The following is a 21,529-nucleotide window of genomic DNA, read 5'->3' on the forward strand; positions in this document are numbered from 1 at the left end:
CTGAACTGGTTAGGGTGTGAATTTTTGGTGTAGTCCACTGAGTGGGGTAAGGAATATTCGGGTCGGAGAAGGTTTTTGATTCATGGAGGTTCAAATTATGTGGATACTGATTTTGTCTCTTGTTAAAAGAAAGGGCAGCTCTTTTCTTGTTAATATCTCTATCTAGATAGTTAGCAGACAAAGGTAACGAGAATGCTCTGTGTAACATTGAATTGTAGGCTGCTAATTTATGACTGTCGGGATGGAAAAAATCACTTGGGATTGTAATGACTCAAATTTGTTATGATTATGTGTAATGGACAGGTCTAAGAAATCACTCTGTTTCTCTTTCTGTTTCGAGTGTGAACTGGTTATTTCTATTGAGATTATTTATGAATGTCATAAATTGTTTCAGCTGTCGTATGGTACCTCTGAAATAGGAGAGAATATCGTCTGCATATCTGAACCTGAAATGAATATGTTTTTTATCCAGGAGTTTACTATAGTGGTCTCAAAGCTGTTCATAAATATGTCTGCTAAAAGTGGACTAAGGCCATTGGTAAACCTGAATCCTGTTTATGAAATTTGTTATTGAAATGTAAGTAATTCTGATTTAGGCATACATCAAGAGCTTTCGAAATTTCGAAAGAAGTGGTATGGTCTACTTTGGCTTGATATTTTATATTTAAAGTAAGAGACTTACATTCGTTGTTATTATTTCTAAGACAGTCAGTGAATTTTTAATGCTGTAACGAGGAACGAAATTGGTAATATTTTTAAACAACTTGATAAGATGTATTCCTAGCTCTTTTACCATTTCTATACGAAACTAACCGGTTAACTTGTTTAAGTGTTTTTATTAGGCCATATAGTTTAGAGCATGCGGGGGTTCATGTTGGTGATTCTTCGTTTCACTGAATTAGAGAGGGTGAGAGAGTTATTCATTGTGAGCCAAAAATAAATCTCAAATACTCTTTGGAACGATGTGTTTAAAGCGTAGACTGAAATCGAAAATATCGGCTTTAACAAACTATATCTTCTTTCCAAGTTTTGAATTTCTTACCCCAGAAACCACTGAATGGCACCGGATATACTGATTATGTTGTCACCTTGTATATTCCTCTTGAAAAATATATGGTTTAGGAGTTTTGAAAAGCATCACCTCATATGTGAAAATCGAAATAAATGCAGGTGAATCTGTAAATCATTTGTATATTTAAATCTCTACTTGTTACGTAATAAGCAACTCAAACGGAATATTCTGACAACTGACGAACAAGGAATGATATCATCAAATTTCGATCTCATTTAATCAAGATCACGTTTTCCATATTTCTTTGCGCCTATACTGAGTGTTATGTAGCTTCCCATGATGCGACAATCGCATTCCATTATCATTCGTGTATCCAATAAAAGAATCATATACCACCAACCGATGCTCTGACCTATTGAAACTCAAGGTTAATTGAAGAAAGGCCCAGTAAAAATAGAGAAACTCAAAATACTCGTTGGAACGACGCGATTGAAGCGTAGACTGAAACCGGATTTAAAAGTGACGAGCAATTGTTGGTTAGTATAGGTACTTGTTGATTAGAAACAATGTGTCTACTTTAATTATGTAACTTCAGATGGCAGGTATTACTACATCTATTGGATAAGATTTTTACACAAGGAAACTTATATTTTCCGTAATTCATGTCACACATAAACTTGTACTTTCACAACCAAAAAATGATTTATGAACAAAGAGAACTCCAATGGAGAATAACGGATGTTTTTAGGAAATACCATATTTATGGAAATTGAAACACAAATATGGATTGGATAAGATTTTTACACAAGAAAACTTATATTTTCCGTAATTCATGTCACACATAAACTTGTACTTTCTCAACCAAAAAATGATTTATGAACAAAGAGAACTCCAATGGAGAATAAAGGATGTTTTTAAGAAATACCATATTTATGGAAATTGAAACACAAATATATTTCTACTTCAAGTGTACAATGTTAGTTATAGTAAAAAAATATTTTAGGCTCCTTCGCCATAAAAAATAAATTTTGAAAATAAGAAACTCAAAGATACCATTAAAGAAAACAATTAGAAGTGGCACACAGACGTTATTGCCAAGTTGATAATGCATACAAATTCTCTTTTCTTTTATTTGTATCAAACTTGGAAAAAGATTCAATGTGAATGTATGGGTAACTTTTGAACTAAGAGAGAGATTGAAGGTCGGTTGAATAGAAATGAAAAAAGTTAACAAAAAAAACGTATTTTGAAGTAATTACGTATTTACTCAGGTAACGCTACGCCCAACGATTTTATTTTTTTTTTCATCTGATCAAACCGCAGGAATAGTACCTAAAGTAAAATTTTTCTTTCGTAATTCATTATTTGGCGATTTCTAATTGTTGTACAGCACAGCTACTTATTGAAAATTCTAAGATAAAATCAATTGCACTAATGCTGCTTATGTGTCACAACATTTATGATAAACAAAAGACCTTGTAGACGCTAATGATAGAGTGAAAAGCTTTGAAAGCCACAGCGTATTTTTGGTGCAAAGTACTAGAAAGTTCTGTCCTAACACACATTACCACTAGCGAAATGGCAGGAACTGAATAATCGACCAAACAATGAAGAAAAGGTCAAATAACCCAGCGTGTTTCTTCGATTTCTAGATTAAATCTTTTGCCAGTGTCACGCTCGAAGAAGAGTCATGGGGTTCAAGTCGCCTATATTGAAACAAACATGAAATTGTTCCACTTATAAGAGACACTTTCACCAGCTCTTTTGTAGCTACAGAGATTTGACTCACGAAAACACCTGCTTATCGAAATTGATAATAATAATAATGATGATGATGATGATAATAATATTAATGAAATGAATTTCGGGATAAACAGATGTGCAACGATCCACACCAGAAGAGAACAATTCGGGGACTACAAAGAGAATGTGCAGCTCGCAGATGGAAGCATCTTGCATCATCTGGAGGCCGAAAAGACGTATACTCACCTCGGGATGGAACAACGCCACTCACAAAAGGTAACAGCAGTAAAGAACTCTCTATGCGGCAAGTATCGACAAAAACTACGATAGATCTGGTCATCGGAACTGTCGGGGATGAAAAAAGTCGCTGCTACGAATATGTTTTCCATTCCAATCTTGCTTGAGTAGTGAAATGGACCTGAGAGGAGCATTATCAACTCGACGTGAAGCATCCTGAATCGTCCGTTCCACGGTTGTACTTCCCCGACAATGGGGAGGCCGTGGCCTCTACATGATATGATGGTATTAGATGGAGCCAGTAAAGCCATCAGGAGTTCAGATCCTTTTCTCTGCATGCTCTTCGGCCGTGAGAGAGAGAGCAGGAATTCGAGCATTTCTCTTCAGGACACCTGCCCGAGAGGCTGACGAATTCGGTTTAGTTTTCGATACTGAACGAGGTGATCACAACTCTGTCAGCGAGTTGGAACCCGTCCAGCAAAAGGCCCATGTAAAAGTCGCAGATATCATTTCCACAAGGTAATGAGCCTGATGTAGTTCTTCTCGAACATCAGAGCAAAATTATATTTGTCGTGCAGTTTTCAGCTTCTGGCCAGCGGAAAAAATGTCGAGATTTTCTCTTCGAACTCCACAGATTTCATCCAAGCCACTCTGTTGAGATGATTGTATTTATTATTGAAGTCCTTGGTGGAATGATGGCCTCTCTCCTCCCGAATCTCAGGATCATATCAGCTGGCCGCATTGAGGCAGAAATCTCGGCCGAACAAATACAGAAAGCTGACATGCTTGGCTGAATTAGCTTGCTTAGCTTGCTCATGATCTCTTACCGTACAGTGTGGGGAGTAGTCATTAATTGATAATGCTGGCGCTCCCTCCTGAATGTATCACCTTTTGTATTCTGAACTGCAGAATACAAAAGGTGAATCTCGTTCAGTGGTTGATATCGAAGCTTAGCCCTTCAAAGGATTACCTTTGGAAATCTTTTATCATAGACTTTCGTAGATTGAGTCTTTTGCCGAACCGTGAGAGAAGATATTTATGCTTACTTACACTCAGTTGAAATTCTAATAATGAAGAATCTATTCTCTAAAGAATCGGTGAAAAAATGTACGTTTTGTAACCATTCTTCATATTCACTTCAGTTCGTTGAAAAATGGTTACATTTGTTTTTGTATCTTTTTATATGGTAACAAATGAAGGGAAAATTGAAAAACAGTCAAGAACCCACTATACTTGTATATCATTCGGAGTACGCTACTGACTCGATTCCGAATTGCGAAGTGCAATAAACTAATTAATTCGCACCGGCAGATATTTCACAAGTGAATGGGCAATACAACAAATACGATTCCAATAAACAGATTAGACGCTAACATCACGAAGGAGGAACAATAAACGGAGGGAAAGTCGGAATGCTGCCGACGTCGGAGAACGGTTTTTTCATTCGTACCACCTCAGGATCATGTGTTTGTTTTGACCTTTCGACAATGAGGTTATAATTTATGTTTTCCGTAGTGGAAAGTAGGAGATTCGTTTAATAGGTTTTACATATTTATGTATGGTAAGTGAGCCGTGTTCCCTAGTTGGTTGTCTACCACTGATTAATTTATTACGCTTAACTGAGATTTCGTGACATAGATCTTAGCCATGGAGGGTTTTTCTCCGCTTAAATTTACTGTTTTTAATGATTTAATTAGACAGGAAAGCAAACAAAGTGAAATGATTATGTAGAAATTCTTGCAACTGATTTATTATGTATTGGCAACTTTTTTGATGAAAAGTCTACAGATCTTTTTTTAATTAAATCGATCGCTTCAACCTAATAGGTTATAGGCGAGATACAGTAACTATCACAACATAACAAAAAAATATTTTTTGAATGTTTCCTACAGTAAATTAGGCAATTTCTACTAATTTTGGGGTGATAAAAACGAAAATGACAATGAAAAATTTTTATTAGCTCTGGTTTTTGAGATACACAGTACTTAATCTTAAAGAGTAGTTATACTATACGTAAAAAGTGAAAGTACAGAAAACAATATTGTTATGTTTCTTTTAGAATATTTTAAGTACAAAATTAATAAAAAAAAAACATTATTCTTAGTGTTTTGACAAATAAAAGAAGTTTGTACTACCAAATTTCAATTAAGTCCATCCGATTCATTGTAAGATCGCTGTCGTTTAGCTTGTCTTTTATAAAACATTTCTGGAGCATCCCTACACACAGACCAGCAGTAGTCTGCAAGCATTGCTTCATTCCAACGGCCCTGATATCTCTGTTCCATTAAGGCAATGTTTTGATGGAATCTTTCTCCATGTTCGTCACTCACAACTCCACAGTTTTGTGGGAAGAAATTAAGATGAGAGTGAAGAAAATGAATTTTTAAGGACATGTTGCATCCAAGTTGGTGGTAAGCTTGAAGAAGCTCTTTAACCAATGCTGTGAAGTTATCATCTCTTTTGTTACCTCCCATGTACAACCCCCTTAAAGGCTTCCCATGCTCTTTTTTCATTTTCTGTTAAAATCAAGTCAAAAGCAGGATCATTTACGATTTCACGGATTTGAGGCCCAATAAAGATGCCTTCCTTGACTTTAGCATCACTCAACCTGGGAAACTTTGCTCTCAAGTACTTAAAAGCTTGTCCATCCTGGTCCATGGCCTTCACAAAGTTTTTCATTAGTCCCAACTCAATATGTAATGGGGGAAGGAGAACATCCTTAGGATCTACAAGAGGCTCGTAAACTACATTTTTCTCATTAGGGTTTAGGTCTCGTGTAGGCCAGTTCATTTTTTTATAGTGAGATTTTCTATCCCGACTGTCCCACAGACACAAAAAACAACGGTACTTAGTACTTGGTGAACCCTAATTGCATTCCTAGGAGTATAGCAATGACTTTCTGATCACTACAGATGTGCCACTTGTGTTGTTCATATTTGATTGATTGGAGAAGTGTTTTCATATTTATATACGTTTCCTTCATGTGAACTGCATGACCTATAGGAATAGAGGGTAGCTGATTTCCATTATGCAGAAGTACAGCTTTTAAGCTTAGTTTTGAAGAGTCTATAAACAGTCTCCATTCAGATGGAGTGTGATCCAAATTCAAGCAGTTCATCAAACCATTAACATCAGAACAAACTACGAGGTTTTCTTTTTTCTCAAAAAAAGGAAGCAAATCTTTTTGACGCTGTCTGTACTGAGGTATTTTCACATCATGTTTTAGAAGATTCCACTGTTGTAGTCTTGACCCTAACAGCTCAGCCTTTTCCTTAGACAAGCGAAGATCTCTTATGAGGTCACTCAACTCTGCTTGACTAATTCTGTGCGGATCACTAGACCTATCGCTTACCTCAAAATCAGGGTCATAGGATGTAGAAGGATGGGTTGCTCCTTCTAAACAGTCTTCATCACCTTCCTCTAAAATTTCATAGTTTTGGGGTGGAGAAGGGACTGGCAAATTGTCTGAGTGTGGTACAGGCCGAAGAGCAGATGGGAGATTAGGGTATTTAATTTTTTCATAGATAAACCTTGTTTAATGGGAGGAGTTAAGCAGAAATAACAGTCGTCTGTATGATTGGTAGGCTCACGCCAAACCATAGGTACTGCAAAAGCCATTTCCCGGTTTTTATTTTTCAGCCACTCTCGCAATATGACGGAACAAGAATTACAACATATATGAGGAGCCCATGATTTATCTTGGTCCCCAACTTTCACACCAAAATAATGTTCATAGGCTGTCTTAACGATAGGTGTCATTTTACGTTTCTGAGCCTTAAATGTTATTTCACCACATATATAGCAAAAGCTATTGACAGAAATCACACACTTTCGAGGCATTTCAGATCAGCACTTAAATTAATTTAAAAATCAACTTCACACGATAATTTCAATAGCAACCACGTGCGTACAATTGACAAACTCACATAGGTTCTGTTTACTACTTAAGAACAGCTGATGAGAGGGGTGTTATGTAAACAAACATGTGTACCAACTGTTGGTGATGAAATATTTCATTTGTTGAAAACTCAATATACATATATATATAATATAATGATACTATATCTTGAAAACAAGAGCTAATATATAATTTTTATGGTCACTTTCGGTTTTAACACGTGGAAATACATTAAAATCATCTAATTTCAACCCCGAAACAAAAACTTTGTTGTGTTGTGATATTTATCGGTCATTCATTCACCACTGAAATGAGTTTGTGGTCAGAAAATCCCAATGAAGGCCTTACGGTCACTGTGTAAATTTCTGGATTGGTTGTTAGGTATAAATTAAGAAGAATAGCCTTTTCTCCATTACGTTCAGGAATGAAAATTCGAGCCATTCGATATAATGGACATTGAAGTCATCGACTATGGAAATTTCAGCATTGGGATGATCGATTTGCAGAAAATCAATGGTGTTTGCGAGTAAAGAGAATAGTGCCCTATATTATGAATCGTAGCATATGAATTTATTCAGCTTCTGTGATATCATTTTGAACTACCTAACATTAAACTTTTGGAGTTGCAGCATTTCCCCTCGTTAACAGGAGAGATCGCTTCGGATAAAAAGAGATATTCCAAAGTTACGTCTGAATTGGAAGTGGAAATCATAGCCGGGATTTAGAAAATTCACGGGGTTTGTTGAAGCACCAACTTTGGTTTCTGTGACTGCTGAAATATGAGGACTGTTGGACTGCAGATGTTGATCGGTGCACTGAGTTTATATTTGGTATTGTTGTTGCAGAAATCCATTTTGAAGTTGCTAGTAGGCCTCTTAGGTGCTGCAGTTACCATGCTATTTCTCTGTGGACTGATGTTAGGAAGACCCTGCATCTCCACATTGCGATAGCTAACGAAAAATATAATTTTATTCATAAAGATCGGGGTAGGTCACTTGATTTTTCGGTATCAATACTTTTCCAACAGAGTAAGCGTTGAATTTAATTTATAATTGTTGAACCTAATCAGTATCATGAAGATTATGTTTCTTTCGGCTAGACTAAACAAACGTATCCTGTTGATAAGTATGACACTGGGAACGCGAAAATGCAAACTACGAGTTTGCATTTCAGTTTCGTGGACAGTTCGGCCATATCTGAATAGGTGGGCCCGAAAATTTATTTAAAATAAAAACTGACCAATCACTTCGATGAAAAGAAGATATAGGTCTTGAGTAGGGAGGGTTATGGAAAAATTCAAGAATATAAACCAGAGATCAGACTAATCAGGGGAAGGCACAAGGGAGGAGTGTTATGGACAGTTTTTCAAACTTGGGAATACTAATGAGTCGGTTAATTGGGTGGGTGGCGATCGGACAGTTGCGGAAGAGGGTCGCGAAAGTCAGTTGCGGAAGAGGGTTTCAAAAAGGGATATCTCGAAAGGGGATTTTGTGAAAGAGCGGTTGCGACAAAATTTCTTTGCGATCGAGAGTTGATGTGGGAGAGTCTCGAAAGGAAGTTGCGAAAGTCAGCTGCGGAAGACGGTCGCGACAAGGGACTTTCCGAAAAGGGATTTTGCGTTAGTGGAATTACGGTAAATTGCGGCCAGTGAGTCAATTATTGTTTCGTTTGGTGACACTTAAAACGGATCAGTATTTCACACGGATACCGTACAGAGAAGAAGATCGGAACCCAGCATAGTATCATGAGTCAATTTGGATTTTTTACTAACCCCTATATCGGTTTAGAGAGAGAGGATGTCATTTGGATTTTGTAATAATTGTCTTATTGTTGTTTCGTCTTGGGGACGATATAAGAAGGACAACAAATTACATTACACCCCTTTCATATGTGTTAATATCATATAAATTAGTGCACACGCGGGTTTGAAACTGAAAAATAGTACGGCGGCCAGGCAATTTCAAATATCACTTCAGAATTTCCGCAAAAATCGAATAGTGTAATTTAGTTTTTCATTTGAGTTGAAATTCTACCTAATGAGAGAATATATAACATTTCACAAATTGATATAGAGATATTTTTTGTTTTTCAATCACCTAATTGAGACGTACTTTCTTGTTAAATTTTGATCTTACTTTTGGAACATTTTTGCTTATTGTTGTGTTACTTTCGTATTATATTTCATACAGTTATTTGTTAATGGTTTTGCAATAGAAGCCTAATCTGAAGCTTGTTGTTTTTTAATGGATCACTATTGGAGAGAGCCCTGCACAATTTCAGGGTAACTGAGGCAGAGTTTGATTTTTGATTTTTTGACTGAGACACCCTGTTAATCCGTTTATATATATATATATATATATATATATATATATATATATATATATATATATATATATAAATCTAAGTTTCGTTTATTCTCTCTCTCTCCTCGGAATGAGTTTCTAATCCATAACAAACCCGTAAAAAAATTTGAAGTTATCAGTACCGATTTACCGTACACTATTTCATCGAAAATAATTTTGAATTGCATACATTTGAACTTTTCAGGTCAAATTATTTGCTAAAACGCATTCTAGTCGGCGAAAAAATCACCGACACCAGTTTATAATACAAAATTTTGGCATTCCTGAAATGAGACTACTGACTGGATTCATGCTCAGAAAATCACTACTGCAATACTATATTTCTTTAAATATCAATTTCATAATAAACTAAACGTCCTTCTGGGACCTTTCTCGTACAAAACGATAGTTTTGAAATCCCCGTATTTGATGTAAAAAACAATATTTTCCCTGCAACTTCAACTGATCTTATACCTCTTGAGGAGAGACAAAACATACAAAGAAAATAATGATTGAAGAACTGCCATTGTAGAAAGAAGATATCGCAGATGTGGATAACTCAGTGATTTGCCAATATGCTGAGAAATTTATGTACCTCCACATCCGTCAGTGATATGTAAACGACCTGCATATATCTTACGCTGTTCAATTCGTCAAATAAATAAAAATAGACTTGTACATCAAAGGGAAGACTCGCATAAACATACGTCGGTAACTGGAATTATCATACAACTGACAGTCATACAGAGCGATCCATGATGCAACATTTGCAATCACTGCAAATATGAATGCATCGGTAGAATTGGTCATATATTTTTTATTGAAAGAGAAAATTAAGTATTTCAATTTTGGGTATCTATTTCGATATTGTGATGCACTGTTTAAAACCTTTGGTGTAGAAATGAATATTACTGGAGTTTCTCTCATTATGTTAACACCTCGACACGTGTTTCCAAATATATGAGGTGTGTTCAGGCATTTTATCGTATTCGAGCGTGCATTCAAAAACGATTCGTAGTGACGTCATACATTAATAATAAGATTCGTCAGAAATGAAGCAATTCAATAATAAAAACAAGCTCTTCAATTTTCTCTAACCTCAATTGGAAACGGATTTGTGTATAAATATGTGTGATTGATGACTTGTTTATTTTGTGGTGATTCATGATCACTTTAATGAGATGAATAAAAACACTTTTGTCTAATTACCACTAGTTCATTTTATTTATACCTCATTATCAAGTACAAAACTTGATAATGGGGTTAAACCCGAAACCGGTCCTATAAATAAAATTAACTGGTGGTAATTAGACAAAATTGTTTTCATTCATTTCATTATTGTGTAAATATATTACAAATGTAGTTGCATTTTAAAACGAGAGTACCACATTTTTTTTCTATTCAAAATATCGACCAACCAGTAGCCATTTTTTTTATCAAGTCAACCAACAATAGGTACTTATATAGACAATATTGTAATAATTCTGACAAAATGAAGCAGCAACTGACAACTGACGTAACGTAACGTCAAATTCCGTTTGAAACCCAACCTCTTGCTAGTTTTGAATCATCACGAATACGTATCAAATCATAGCTGATGTGGCGTCATCGTTTCAACGCCCGAATGAATGTATTTGAATCACAGAAAAATACATGAGCGCCAAAAAACGCCTTCGATTTCAAATTTGTTGTCTGATGAAGTATAGATACAAAAAGCCGAAACGCTAATGACATCCTGAATCGAATATCAGCTGAGGCTTGCCAGGGAAGTACCACAACATCAATAACAGTTTTGTTTTTTAATGATGATGAAGTATACTGAGCACGTTAGTGTCACTTTCGCAATGCTCGTAAAATCAAGTTTTTTTGTAATACTCACGGCATTAATGGCACTATAATTGAAACGTCTCCTCTCTAATGAAAATGTCTTGAAGTAACGAGATACCTGTTGAAATATTGACCTGTTTGTTAGTTCTCGAGTGTATTCATTTATATAATTATTAGGAAGAAAACTCAAATTGATGAATATACATGACGACTTGGTGATAATGAATACATGATAATGATAATAATAATAAGAATGATATTAGTCTATCTATAATTATAAAATTAGAAGAGTAGAGATAGTGGAACTTATCAGGCTTATCAGGATGGTGGTTTTAACTGTAGTAGTAATAACATATCCATCAAGAATGAGCGCTTGTCTCCGTAGTAAACATTGCAGTGAAAAAAATTATTGTGCAGTACTTTATCATCGGGGTCATCATATTGGGTTATAATCCGGCTACCAGCTAAGCGGAACATCTGTCAAAATTCTGGGTAAGCCCTGTGTAGGGTCAATTTGGAACTTGTTCCTTCCTATACAAGTTCCAAAGCTTACGCGAGAGAGGAAAGATTTCATTTGAACGTGAATACACAACACATAGAGGTACGTACTATAGTTTAAAAAGCTGGTTTCTCTGTACTCGACATAATAAACAACAAAAGTGATAACATTTTGTTGTTTCAAATTTCTCAAATCGAAAACTTATCAGCTGAGAGTCATCTCCTGATGGTTTTCAATATATTCACTCATATGTTTTTCATAGCCATTTGAAAAATAATTTTCGTCATACTCAACTATTCATCGCGAACCTACAAATATTATATTTGAATCGAAGATTCCAAATTCAGCATTTTGACCATGTTTATGAGCTTTGCTTCCAGTGCGCAAAAGATGGTCTTACAGTTGCGACATTGGCATCTGCTTAGGGAGTTTCACAAGACTCCATTTTGGGACCCCTTATTTTTGTACTTTACATTAATTTTGGATGATGCAACTAATTTTTCCTTTATTTTCAGTATTTTACTATTAATGTAAGTTACAAAAGGATTTGAAGCTCTATAACTTCTATTTGATTATCTGCGAGTGCAGATAGAGTAGTGCCTATAGGATGACAGCACGACCAGCTGTCGAAAGCACTCGCAGATAATCAAATAGAAGTTATAGAGTTCCAAATCCTTTTTGTAACTTAGATTAATAGCAAAATAAAAAAATAAAAAAATTTACATTAATTATATTATGATCTATATAAGCACAAATTATGTCACGAGAAACTCCAAAATAGCTGAACTTATTGTCTTTTAAATTCACAAACTGATGTAGGAAACATTCATTGATAGTAAATTCAAATGAAACAGTGCTTATGCAATGTTATTCTAGAATGCCCAAAAAACTCAACGAACTTGTGTTACGGGTATGAAAAGGAAACATAGCATCATCAGATAATAGCAAATTTCTTGGTACTGTAGTCAACATAAAACAGCTCCTCGATGTTAATTTTGCCCTTGTATACTCTCATATCCACAATAATATCGCTGTGTGGGATCACTTCTTCAAGCTTCATAAAATGTGTCTCAGAAAAAGGATAACCTGATCTTTAAATTTGAATGCTGTAAGTCCAGCAAAAACTATGCTATGTGCATGTGTATACAATAGCAATAGTATGCACATGCACATAGCACATAGCAAATGTATGCACATAGCATGTGCATACTATGAGTGCATGTGCTAGGTATGTGCATGTGCATACTATTTCTCAAAAAACATTCAGACGATCACCATCAAAACACCGTATTTCTTTCGTTCCCAACATGATGGTGATTTGATAAGGCTTCAAAAACACTCAACATCGGTTTTTTGATAAGTCCGTTTTTTGCAGGTGCAATTTTTTTAATATCTATTTCTCAAAAAACATTTAGACGATCACCATCAAAACACCGTATTTCTTTCGTACCCAACATGATGGTGATTTGATAAGGCTTCAAAAACACTCAACATCGGTTTTTTGTTAAGTCTGTTTTTTGCAGGTGCATTTTTTTTATAATCTGAGTGTAATATTGAGAACCCAAAAAGCAGTATTATAATTTAAATGCATGAATATTATATACAAGTATGTATATATTTTATTTCCTATGTGACGAATCCTATCTCAATTTTTGTGATCCTGAAGAATTCAACAAGCATTATTATTGATTATAGAACTTCATATGTCAAAAATACTTCAAAGATACAGCAAGACTATGCAAGTACGCATTAGCGAGGAAACGATGAAATCAAATTTGTTGAAACATATCTGAGACCTGGGGGCCTAGGTAAGCACTATAGGGAGCTACGGGTCTTTGCTTCCTTTATTTTTGATGAAATGGCGGGGGTCTAGATAGTGATTACGTCAGCAGCAGTTATTTACCTTTTTACACATATGGCAACCCACACATTGTCTATGATTGAAAAATGAAAAATGCATATAACCATGTTGAGAGCTTTGCTTACTTTTCGTGACAAGAGGTGGGGGCTGAATAATTGTAATGAATATGCTTACGTAATATTTTAATGTCCCCCAGTTTTGAAAACAACGTAATCTCAAAACAGAGGTTATTGTTTCCGATCAGTTCTTGTTAAGGAAATTAACGAAAAACAAATCAATTCGGATGAAAACAAAAAAATTGGTCGCCCTCGCAAAAAAGTGCCTTTTCAGTGATTTCCTTCGATGGTTTCGTCTTGGGCAATCACTCTGAAGCAAACTCATTCTCCTTAGCGTATATTTTCCATTGTCTTATGTCCAGATGACAATGATATCCTTCCTCATCGTTTGAGAGTTACAGGTTATGTTGAAAATTACCTAGATGGCTGTGCAGGTAATGTAATGTAATAAAAGGAAGGGGAAATTAACATAAATGAAGTGAGGTTTTCGAAGTCAAAAGTTCAGGAATCAGAACCATTTACCCAACCAATAAGAATGAAGCTACGCCCACAAATGATGGTATGAAACCACCAAAAATCGGAACCCCGAACGATGCAATATGAGCTCTTGATGTCTACCGCAATTGTGAACGACACGTCCGGTATAAAATCTGGATACCACGATCGAATAATCCGAAAAACTGCTTCAACGCAGTTGGTTGGCTTCGTTTCTTTACAAATACTGCCGTCCATCTATTTCAATTGAGAATTTACCGTTCTGTAGATGAAATTGAACTATTATATTACTTTTCCGGCGTGATTTATCGACGTGTACTCTAGAAACGAATCACCCTCTACAACCACCGGCTTCATGAACTTTCGGCAATCGAGAATCGAACAAACGAGACGAGATGATTATATTGTTCGAGCAGTCGAAGGAAAGAAGTGATGGCAACCGCCAGTCGGAGAACAGATTGGGGATTGCGGTCCATTGTTCTGAATTTTCAGTCTTGTTAGGAACGAAGTGGCTGCCACCGGGTGGACATCATTCTTCATGATATCTCGAAATTTGAGCTACGTAGATAGCAAATGTGTATATATATATATATATATATATATATATATATATATATATATATATATATATATATATATATATATATATATATATATATATACAGTGTCACCATTAAAGTGCGCACCAAATGGGAAACTTTTTTATTGAAAAGTTTCAATGAAGTTTAACTTCGGCACTTGTTTGTGCTTTAAATTTAACTTAAAATGATGCGGCCAACTGCGACCCACTGACGTTCAGTGTTTGTCAAATTCAACTTAAAGTTAACGTTTTGCTTATTTTTGACAGATATCCCCTTTATTTTGTAAATACTGAATATTGAAATTATAATGTAATTTCAACTCTAGTAATTTTATTAACTCTTATTGCAGTTTTTGAGTTGTGTCTGCTTTTTCAAAATTGAAGGTACTGACGTTTTTTTAAGAAAATAGCCAAGTGATTGAAACTTTGCACCAGTCATGGTAAAATTTTTATAGCACATTTTTAATTTCTCTCTAAAAATGTCCGTATGAGTAAAAATTTATCAGAAAAGTTAAACTCCATGATGAGTTTGTTATGTATACATAAATTGATGACAATTAACCTAACTTGATTTTTAAAATAAAGGGGATATCTGTCAAAAATAACCAAAACGTTAACTTTATCCTAGTTGCATAAAAGTTACTTTTTCAAGTAACTTTTTGTTAAATTCGATCTAGAAATGCACTTTTTCAATAAAAAAAAAATTGAATTTGACAAACACTGAAAGTCACTGGGTCGCAGTTGGCCACATCATTTTGAGTTAAATTTAAAGCACAAATAAGTGCCGAAGTTGAACTTCATTGAAACTTTTCGAAAAAAAAGTTTGCCATATGGTGCGCATATATATATATATATATATATATATATATATATATATATATATATATATATATATATATATATATATACATATATATATATATATATATATATATATATATATATATATATATATATATATATAGAAAAGTTAATGCAGTCAAGCTGCTGGAAAATAATTCCATGAAAATCAAAAAATAAATAGAAAAGTACGTTTCTATCATTCCCATATTGATTTCAATTTAAGAGCCACCGGAGACAGCTGTTTCAGCCTATTGGGCATCGTCAGTACCGGGCAGGCGGTCCTCGATTGAAGACAAAATGAGAAAAACCAAGAAAGTACTTGACAAAAATAACTGCGTAAAAGCAAGCGAAACATAAGTGGAACCACCTATTAATGTGACATCCAAGTCAGATTAAGATATGTATGGTTCATCTTTATGTTTTATACGTGCTGTCTCATAATCTGTCGATTATCTAGAGGGATTCGCTTAATCTGACAAAAACAATATTTTTTTATTTTTTTTTTCAATTCATTGAACTTAATCAATTGAAAAGCTCAGGAAATAACATGCAAATGAATAAGTGTATGTTTTTTAAAATAGAATACTTGTATTAATGAGAAAATAATTTTAAAAAAGTGTTCAAAAAAATTAAATTTTTTACAATCAATTGATTAATTAATGAAGAAGAGAGAAATGAAACTTTCTATGTTTTTACCACTTTTATTTGTAACTAACGTTACTGCAGTTTCGTCCTATACAATATATAAGTTTGAAAATGTCCTTATATATTGTAAAAGTTTGAGAATGTCCTTGAAGGACCAAACTGCAGTAACGTTAGTTACAAATAAAAGTGGTAAAAAACATAGAAAGTTTCATTTCTCTTTTCTTCATTATAATTTCCTACCACGTAGTAACGGTTACATCCATCAATTAATTGATTAATTGATCATCTTCATTATGAACGAGTCTCGGTGATCAGCTGTGATGGCGTCATGGCAACAGAATTCAGAGTAGGGACGGAGTGAGAGAGTAATAGATAGAGAAAAAGTGAATAGAGAATAGAGGAATAGAAACTCGGAGCGAGAAATATAAGTATCACACAGCTGCACGCATTAAACTTTATCGACGAATTTTTGTTATTTCGGCTTGCGGAAATCGTCAGATTATATATTTTTCGTTATCCTTGAATTATTTCCTTCAAAATGAAAAAAAATTAGCTACTCTCGAGAATGTCGAAATGACGTTATTTTTTTACAACTTTGCTGCCCACCCCTTTCTTTACGTCAATCTCAAATTGTCAGATTACTGGAATATACACTTCTTAGAAGGTAATTAACTCACCCTACCTTAATCTGACACGCTCGAGAATTTCTGATGATCAATTTTTTTTACTAATCTGATCCTTTAACCCTCACAGGCGGCCTTATATATGGGGCTCATATTTGGTGGAGGTACTTAGCCGGGTACAAGGTATCCCCCTGTATATTAATCTGCCGCGCTTTAGTAAATCCCGAAATCCCCGCTTGGGCTCCCCCATTACAAAGAGCTGTTTGAAATACAATATTCTTCAGCTAGTAAAATACACACCGATTCTTTGAATGGGATTCATCGGCAATCTTTTTGATATTGTTCCATTCAACTCGATGTTCACTTCCTAATTTCTGGCGTCAAATTTAGTATGCAATGTGACACTCAAAAAATAAATGAATACTGCTATCGAAATTGTATGCGCTGAATGTATACATCTGATGATGAAACAGAATGGATTATGCGAGAAAAAAATTCTCGGAAATAAACTCTTCACTTAGTAAAGAAGTGAAAAACTAAGTGATTCGAACAAGTGAATCCCATGGTTCATCGCAGCCAACATTCCCGACACTAAATCACACAGATTTTCCTTTCGGCGTTGTAACATACCACGACGACATTGTAAAATGGGACACATTACATACGTGTAAATACCGAGCCATACCTAGATAAGGCATAAACACGGACAGCGTTCTCGAAGCGTCTGTCTAGTAGTGGTTGAGATGCGGGGTCAAAGGGCTCCTTGCCGGAAATCTCGCGGGCCCCCATGCGTCTCGCGGAGCCCCACTACGAAGATGATCGATGATGACGGATTGATTTATGCGTAACGGCGGAATTCGACTGGGAATTCGAGAGAGACTTGAGGTGAGGTCATAATTTTTCGGTAGTCACATCAGAAACATTCGAAGGAATTACACACAAAAACAGTTGGATTCATGTTGTAAAAGCTTTTATTAACGACGTCCGTGGCGGCAGTTTAAAAACGACAAACCGCCGTGTAGCGGACTCAGTAGAAATACTACATTAAAGATTATTTTTTGCATATTTTTAGTTACCAAACAGAATATGTTACTACTAGCGAACCGCCCCGGCTCGGGTGCAATGCTGATACTAAATATAAATTCACCCTCCGGAATTTCAAGATCATGGAGAAACAGTGATAAAAAGATAATTTTGTTTTGTGGACGCGCCTTTTCCCCTGCGGCTGGCTTCCCAGTTGGAATATTGGAAAATCATTTTTCAATCCATATCTGCAACAAAAAACGAACCTACATACAAAATTTCGGCCTCCGAAAAAAATTAAGAAAAGAGAAATGAAACTTTCTATGTTTTTCACCACTTTTATTTGTAACTAACGATAACGCAGTTTCGTCCTATACGGACATTTTCAAAGATATACTATAAACTAACAATGATTAGCCATTACATTATCCAAAATTAAAGATATTTTTCCAAAAATTTTTTAATAATATATGTTTGTAATGAATATTTTCTATGACAATATTTAATTAACTATATCTTGCAATGATGGAATTTTCAATGATAACCTTACCATTTTTTTATATCAATAAAATTAAATTTTAATTTTCCATCACCACATAACTGCACTATTTTCCAATTTTAATTTATTAAAAGTTCTATGAAAGTCATGAAAATTGAACTATCTTTTTATATCTTAAATCTCTTCACATGACATCTATTCATAAGTATGAATTTCATTTTAAATGTACCGCTGGTAAAGATCACGTGATTAACAACCAATGAGAGCGAAGAAGAGCGAAGCTACGATGGTGATCGGTGCTCTCATTCACGCCGCCAACTACGCGCAACCCATCTCTTTCTATTTGAAATAAAATATATTTTCATGTTTGCCGGAAATTAAACCCCAACACAACTGTCTGGCTTTTTTGAAATTAACTTTCTAAATATTTGATTAAGTAGCTGTTAAAATTTCATAATGAATCAAAGATTCATTATGATGTACATGTAAACCCTCTCCAAAGTGTCTGTCATCTTAAATTATAATTAAAAATCAACTAATCTTTCGATTAAAGTTTGTTGGCCTGTGAATCAAACACTTATGTTGGGTTATTTTTTTTTACACCTTTTTATTATGCGCAGTACCTTGTGTCCCGGGCAGGGTCAGGCAAACACAGGTATTCGTAATTCTTATTCCATAGGTACTAGCCTTACAAAATTTCTTGATGCATCAAAGACTTCATGAAACATGCGTCACTGGCTCTCCCACTATATGCTTCGGTAGATATTAAATCCGTTGTGAGGATTGCCCAATTCATTGAAACTATTTATTTATTCCCCTTCCTTAGATTGGTACAAACTAATGAGCAAGAGGTCCTTCTCGACTATAATAGATGATACTCCTTCTCAGCTCCCGATGAGAATATATGGTCTTATATGTGGATACCGAAAGAGAAAATTAAATGTCTATTATATTAAACGTCCCGTTATATTTCATAATCTTCTACTTTTTTTCAAAAAACTGTTCCTGAAGAAGAGCAGCAGCCTTTTTGCATCTGTTTGGTTACGTGTTTTGAAGAAAAGTTTATGGAATGTTTTGAAAAATATTAGATGAAAAACTAGTTTGAGAACAATACCAGCTGAAATAGTCTTTTCAAACTCGACAAAAATGATCTTCGATCAATTATGGATTTTTTACGATTCTTACAAATGAACTTCACATCTTTGAGCTTTCTTAATAACGGAATTAACTAACTTATCTTTATTGGGGCATCATGTATGATTTACGGTTTTGAGTATCCGCATTTCATGACTGAACCGCTGAAAAGAATGAGTATGACCTCACATAAAATAGATTAAATCAAAATGACCATAAGACATGGTCTTCAGAGAAGTCTCGGATTCGGCGTTCAGAGTTGACCTCATCCACCGCTTGCTTTGATTATTTTGATACCACCATTTTAAATATTTTCGTTGTGATAGATATCTCTGTTAATTTGATCGAATTATATTCATTTGAATAATAATGTATATTTATTGATATTTCCTTCGAGAGAGTGACTAGCTTCATTTGAAATATATTGACACAATTGGGAAATCAATTGCATTTACCAACAATTATTTTTTCAATATCTTGTACTCTCGTATACCATGTTTCCCAGTAGAAAATTCAACTTATGTATTAAACTAGCGTCCTTACCCCGGACACACTATAAGCGAGTATTTGTTGCCTCAAAATACATACATTACACTTTTCGTAGAAAATTTTCGGAAAATAAAATACTTCTTTGTATAATTGAAATAGTTATTTATGTATCAAGGGAATTAGGAGGGCCTTAATTACCGATGGCAAAGTTTGCGTCCCGAGGGCCTCTGGCCCGAGGGACAGCAATTGCCTGAGGTTATTAAGGCTCATTAATTCCCGTGGTACATAGATAATTTTATTTCTGACCGATTTCAATAAAATTTTGTTCATTTTTGAAACGGAAAAATGTACCAATTCATTACCTTCCCGGTATATTTGAATCAGGTACCGTTGATTATAGTAGAGTTTTCTTGTTGCTAGGTTGTTGCTATGTTACTTGTTTATAAACAGAACTTTGTTATCAAGCTGTGTTTGCGGTGAAAACGTGTTTTCTACCCCAAATATAATGGAGGATATTTTGAAAAAAGCTGAACAAACAAGAGAATCATTAATTCCATCGAAAAGTGAAGCCATATACCAAAAAGAATACAAGATATATCTGGACTGGCTGACACGGAAAAATGTTATGCCAAAAGATGTCACTGAAACTGTATTTCTGGCATATTTTCAAGAACTGGTAAGGAATTTTCTATGTTTTTCGGTAGATTTGGTAGTAATTGTGTTTATTCGTTTCAGTCAGAAACGTATAGTCCGAATTCTTTATGGACTAAATGGTCAATGCTAAAATCGATGGTGACTATACATGAGAAACGAGATATCACCAAGTTCAATGAACTACAGGCTTTTTTGAAACGGAAGAGTAAGAGTTATAAGCCGAAAAAGTCTGCTGTTTTATCTCCTAAAGATGTTATCAGATTCCTAAAGGACGCTCCTAATGATATTCATTTATTGCATAAGGTAATTTTTTTCTTATTTTCCTTTTTGTGTGTATTTATTTCCTTTTTTTTGTTATAGGTTGTTTTGATTATGGGTTATTTTGGAGGATGCAGAAGTCAGGAACTTTTGAATATGAAGATATCGGATATAGAGGACCGGGATTCCGTTATGGTAGTGAACGTACCGGAAAGTAAAACTGGTGTATCGAAGAAATTTACAGTTGTGGATGAAAAAGAGTTCTCCGCTTTGCCTTTATTAAGACTTTATATGTCTTTGCGTCCTAAAGGTATTGAACGATTTTTTTTGAGCTTCCGACAAAATAAATGTACATCTCAGCCAATTGGAAAAAACATGTTTGGGAAAATCCCCAGAAAAATCGCAATGTATTTAGGATTGCCAAACTCATCTTCCTATACGGGACATTGCCTTCGTCGCACTTCTGCTACTGCTCTAGCCAATGCAGGAGCAACTATGACTAACTTAAAAAGACACGGAGGTTGGAAAAGTTCCACGGTGGCGGAGGGGTATTTGGAGGATAGCATCAAATTGAGAAATGAAACGGCGCGTATGTTGTCTACTTTGTCATCAGAAGAGGCAGGTACCTCGACTGTAGTGAACAGAAGCTCCAGCCATACAAAAGAAGAAATTGTTTCCAGTGGCGGAAGTAATTTTCAGGAAACATTTCAAAATTGTACATTTATTATTTGTAATGACGTGAATAAATAAAATATGGTTCAGTTTTCATTTCTATTTATTTTTACTTGTGAAAGGTAGAGGGAATTATAAA

The 21,529-nt window shown here is 34.9% G+C and overlaps 2 protein-coding genes across 3 annotated transcripts in view; one reads left to right on the forward strand and one right to left on the reverse strand.

The window, feature by feature from the left end:
* LOC111506347 (lysine-specific histone demethylase Su(var)3-3) overlaps positions 1-21,529 on the reverse strand; it is a 327,809-nt gene that overhangs the window by 99,913 nt on the left and 206,367 nt on the right. The window contains exon 7 of one of the 2 annotated variants that reach the window (XM_074174325.1): positions 17,615-17,932. The exons of the other annotated variant lie outside the window; for it this stretch is intronic. Coding sequence (XP_074030426.1) covers positions 17,922-17,932 — 11 coding nt within the window. The 3' untranslated portion in view covers positions 17,615-17,921. Of the gene's footprint in view, positions 1-17,614; positions 17,933-21,529 lie in introns of those variants that run through there. 2 annotated transcript variants of the gene reach the window in all.
* LOC141481935 (uncharacterized) lies at positions 19,963-21,486 on the forward strand. Its single transcript, XM_074174319.1, has 3 exons — positions 19,963-20,482; positions 20,542-20,763; positions 20,821-21,486. Exons 1-3 carry the CDS (start codon positions 20,312-20,314, stop codon positions 21,466-21,468), a joined length of 1,041 nt encoding a protein of 346 aa, XP_074030420.1. The 5' UTR covers positions 19,963-20,311; the 3' UTR covers positions 21,469-21,486.

Source organism: Leptinotarsa decemlineata, unplaced genomic scaffold (genome assembly GCF_025532065.1).
Source record: "Leptinotarsa decemlineata unplaced genomic scaffold, Ldec_3_MD MMD2_tig00000576_RagTag_RagTag, whole genome shotgun sequence".
Taxonomy (NCBI): domain Eukaryota; kingdom Metazoa; phylum Arthropoda; class Insecta; order Coleoptera; family Chrysomelidae; genus Leptinotarsa; species Leptinotarsa decemlineata.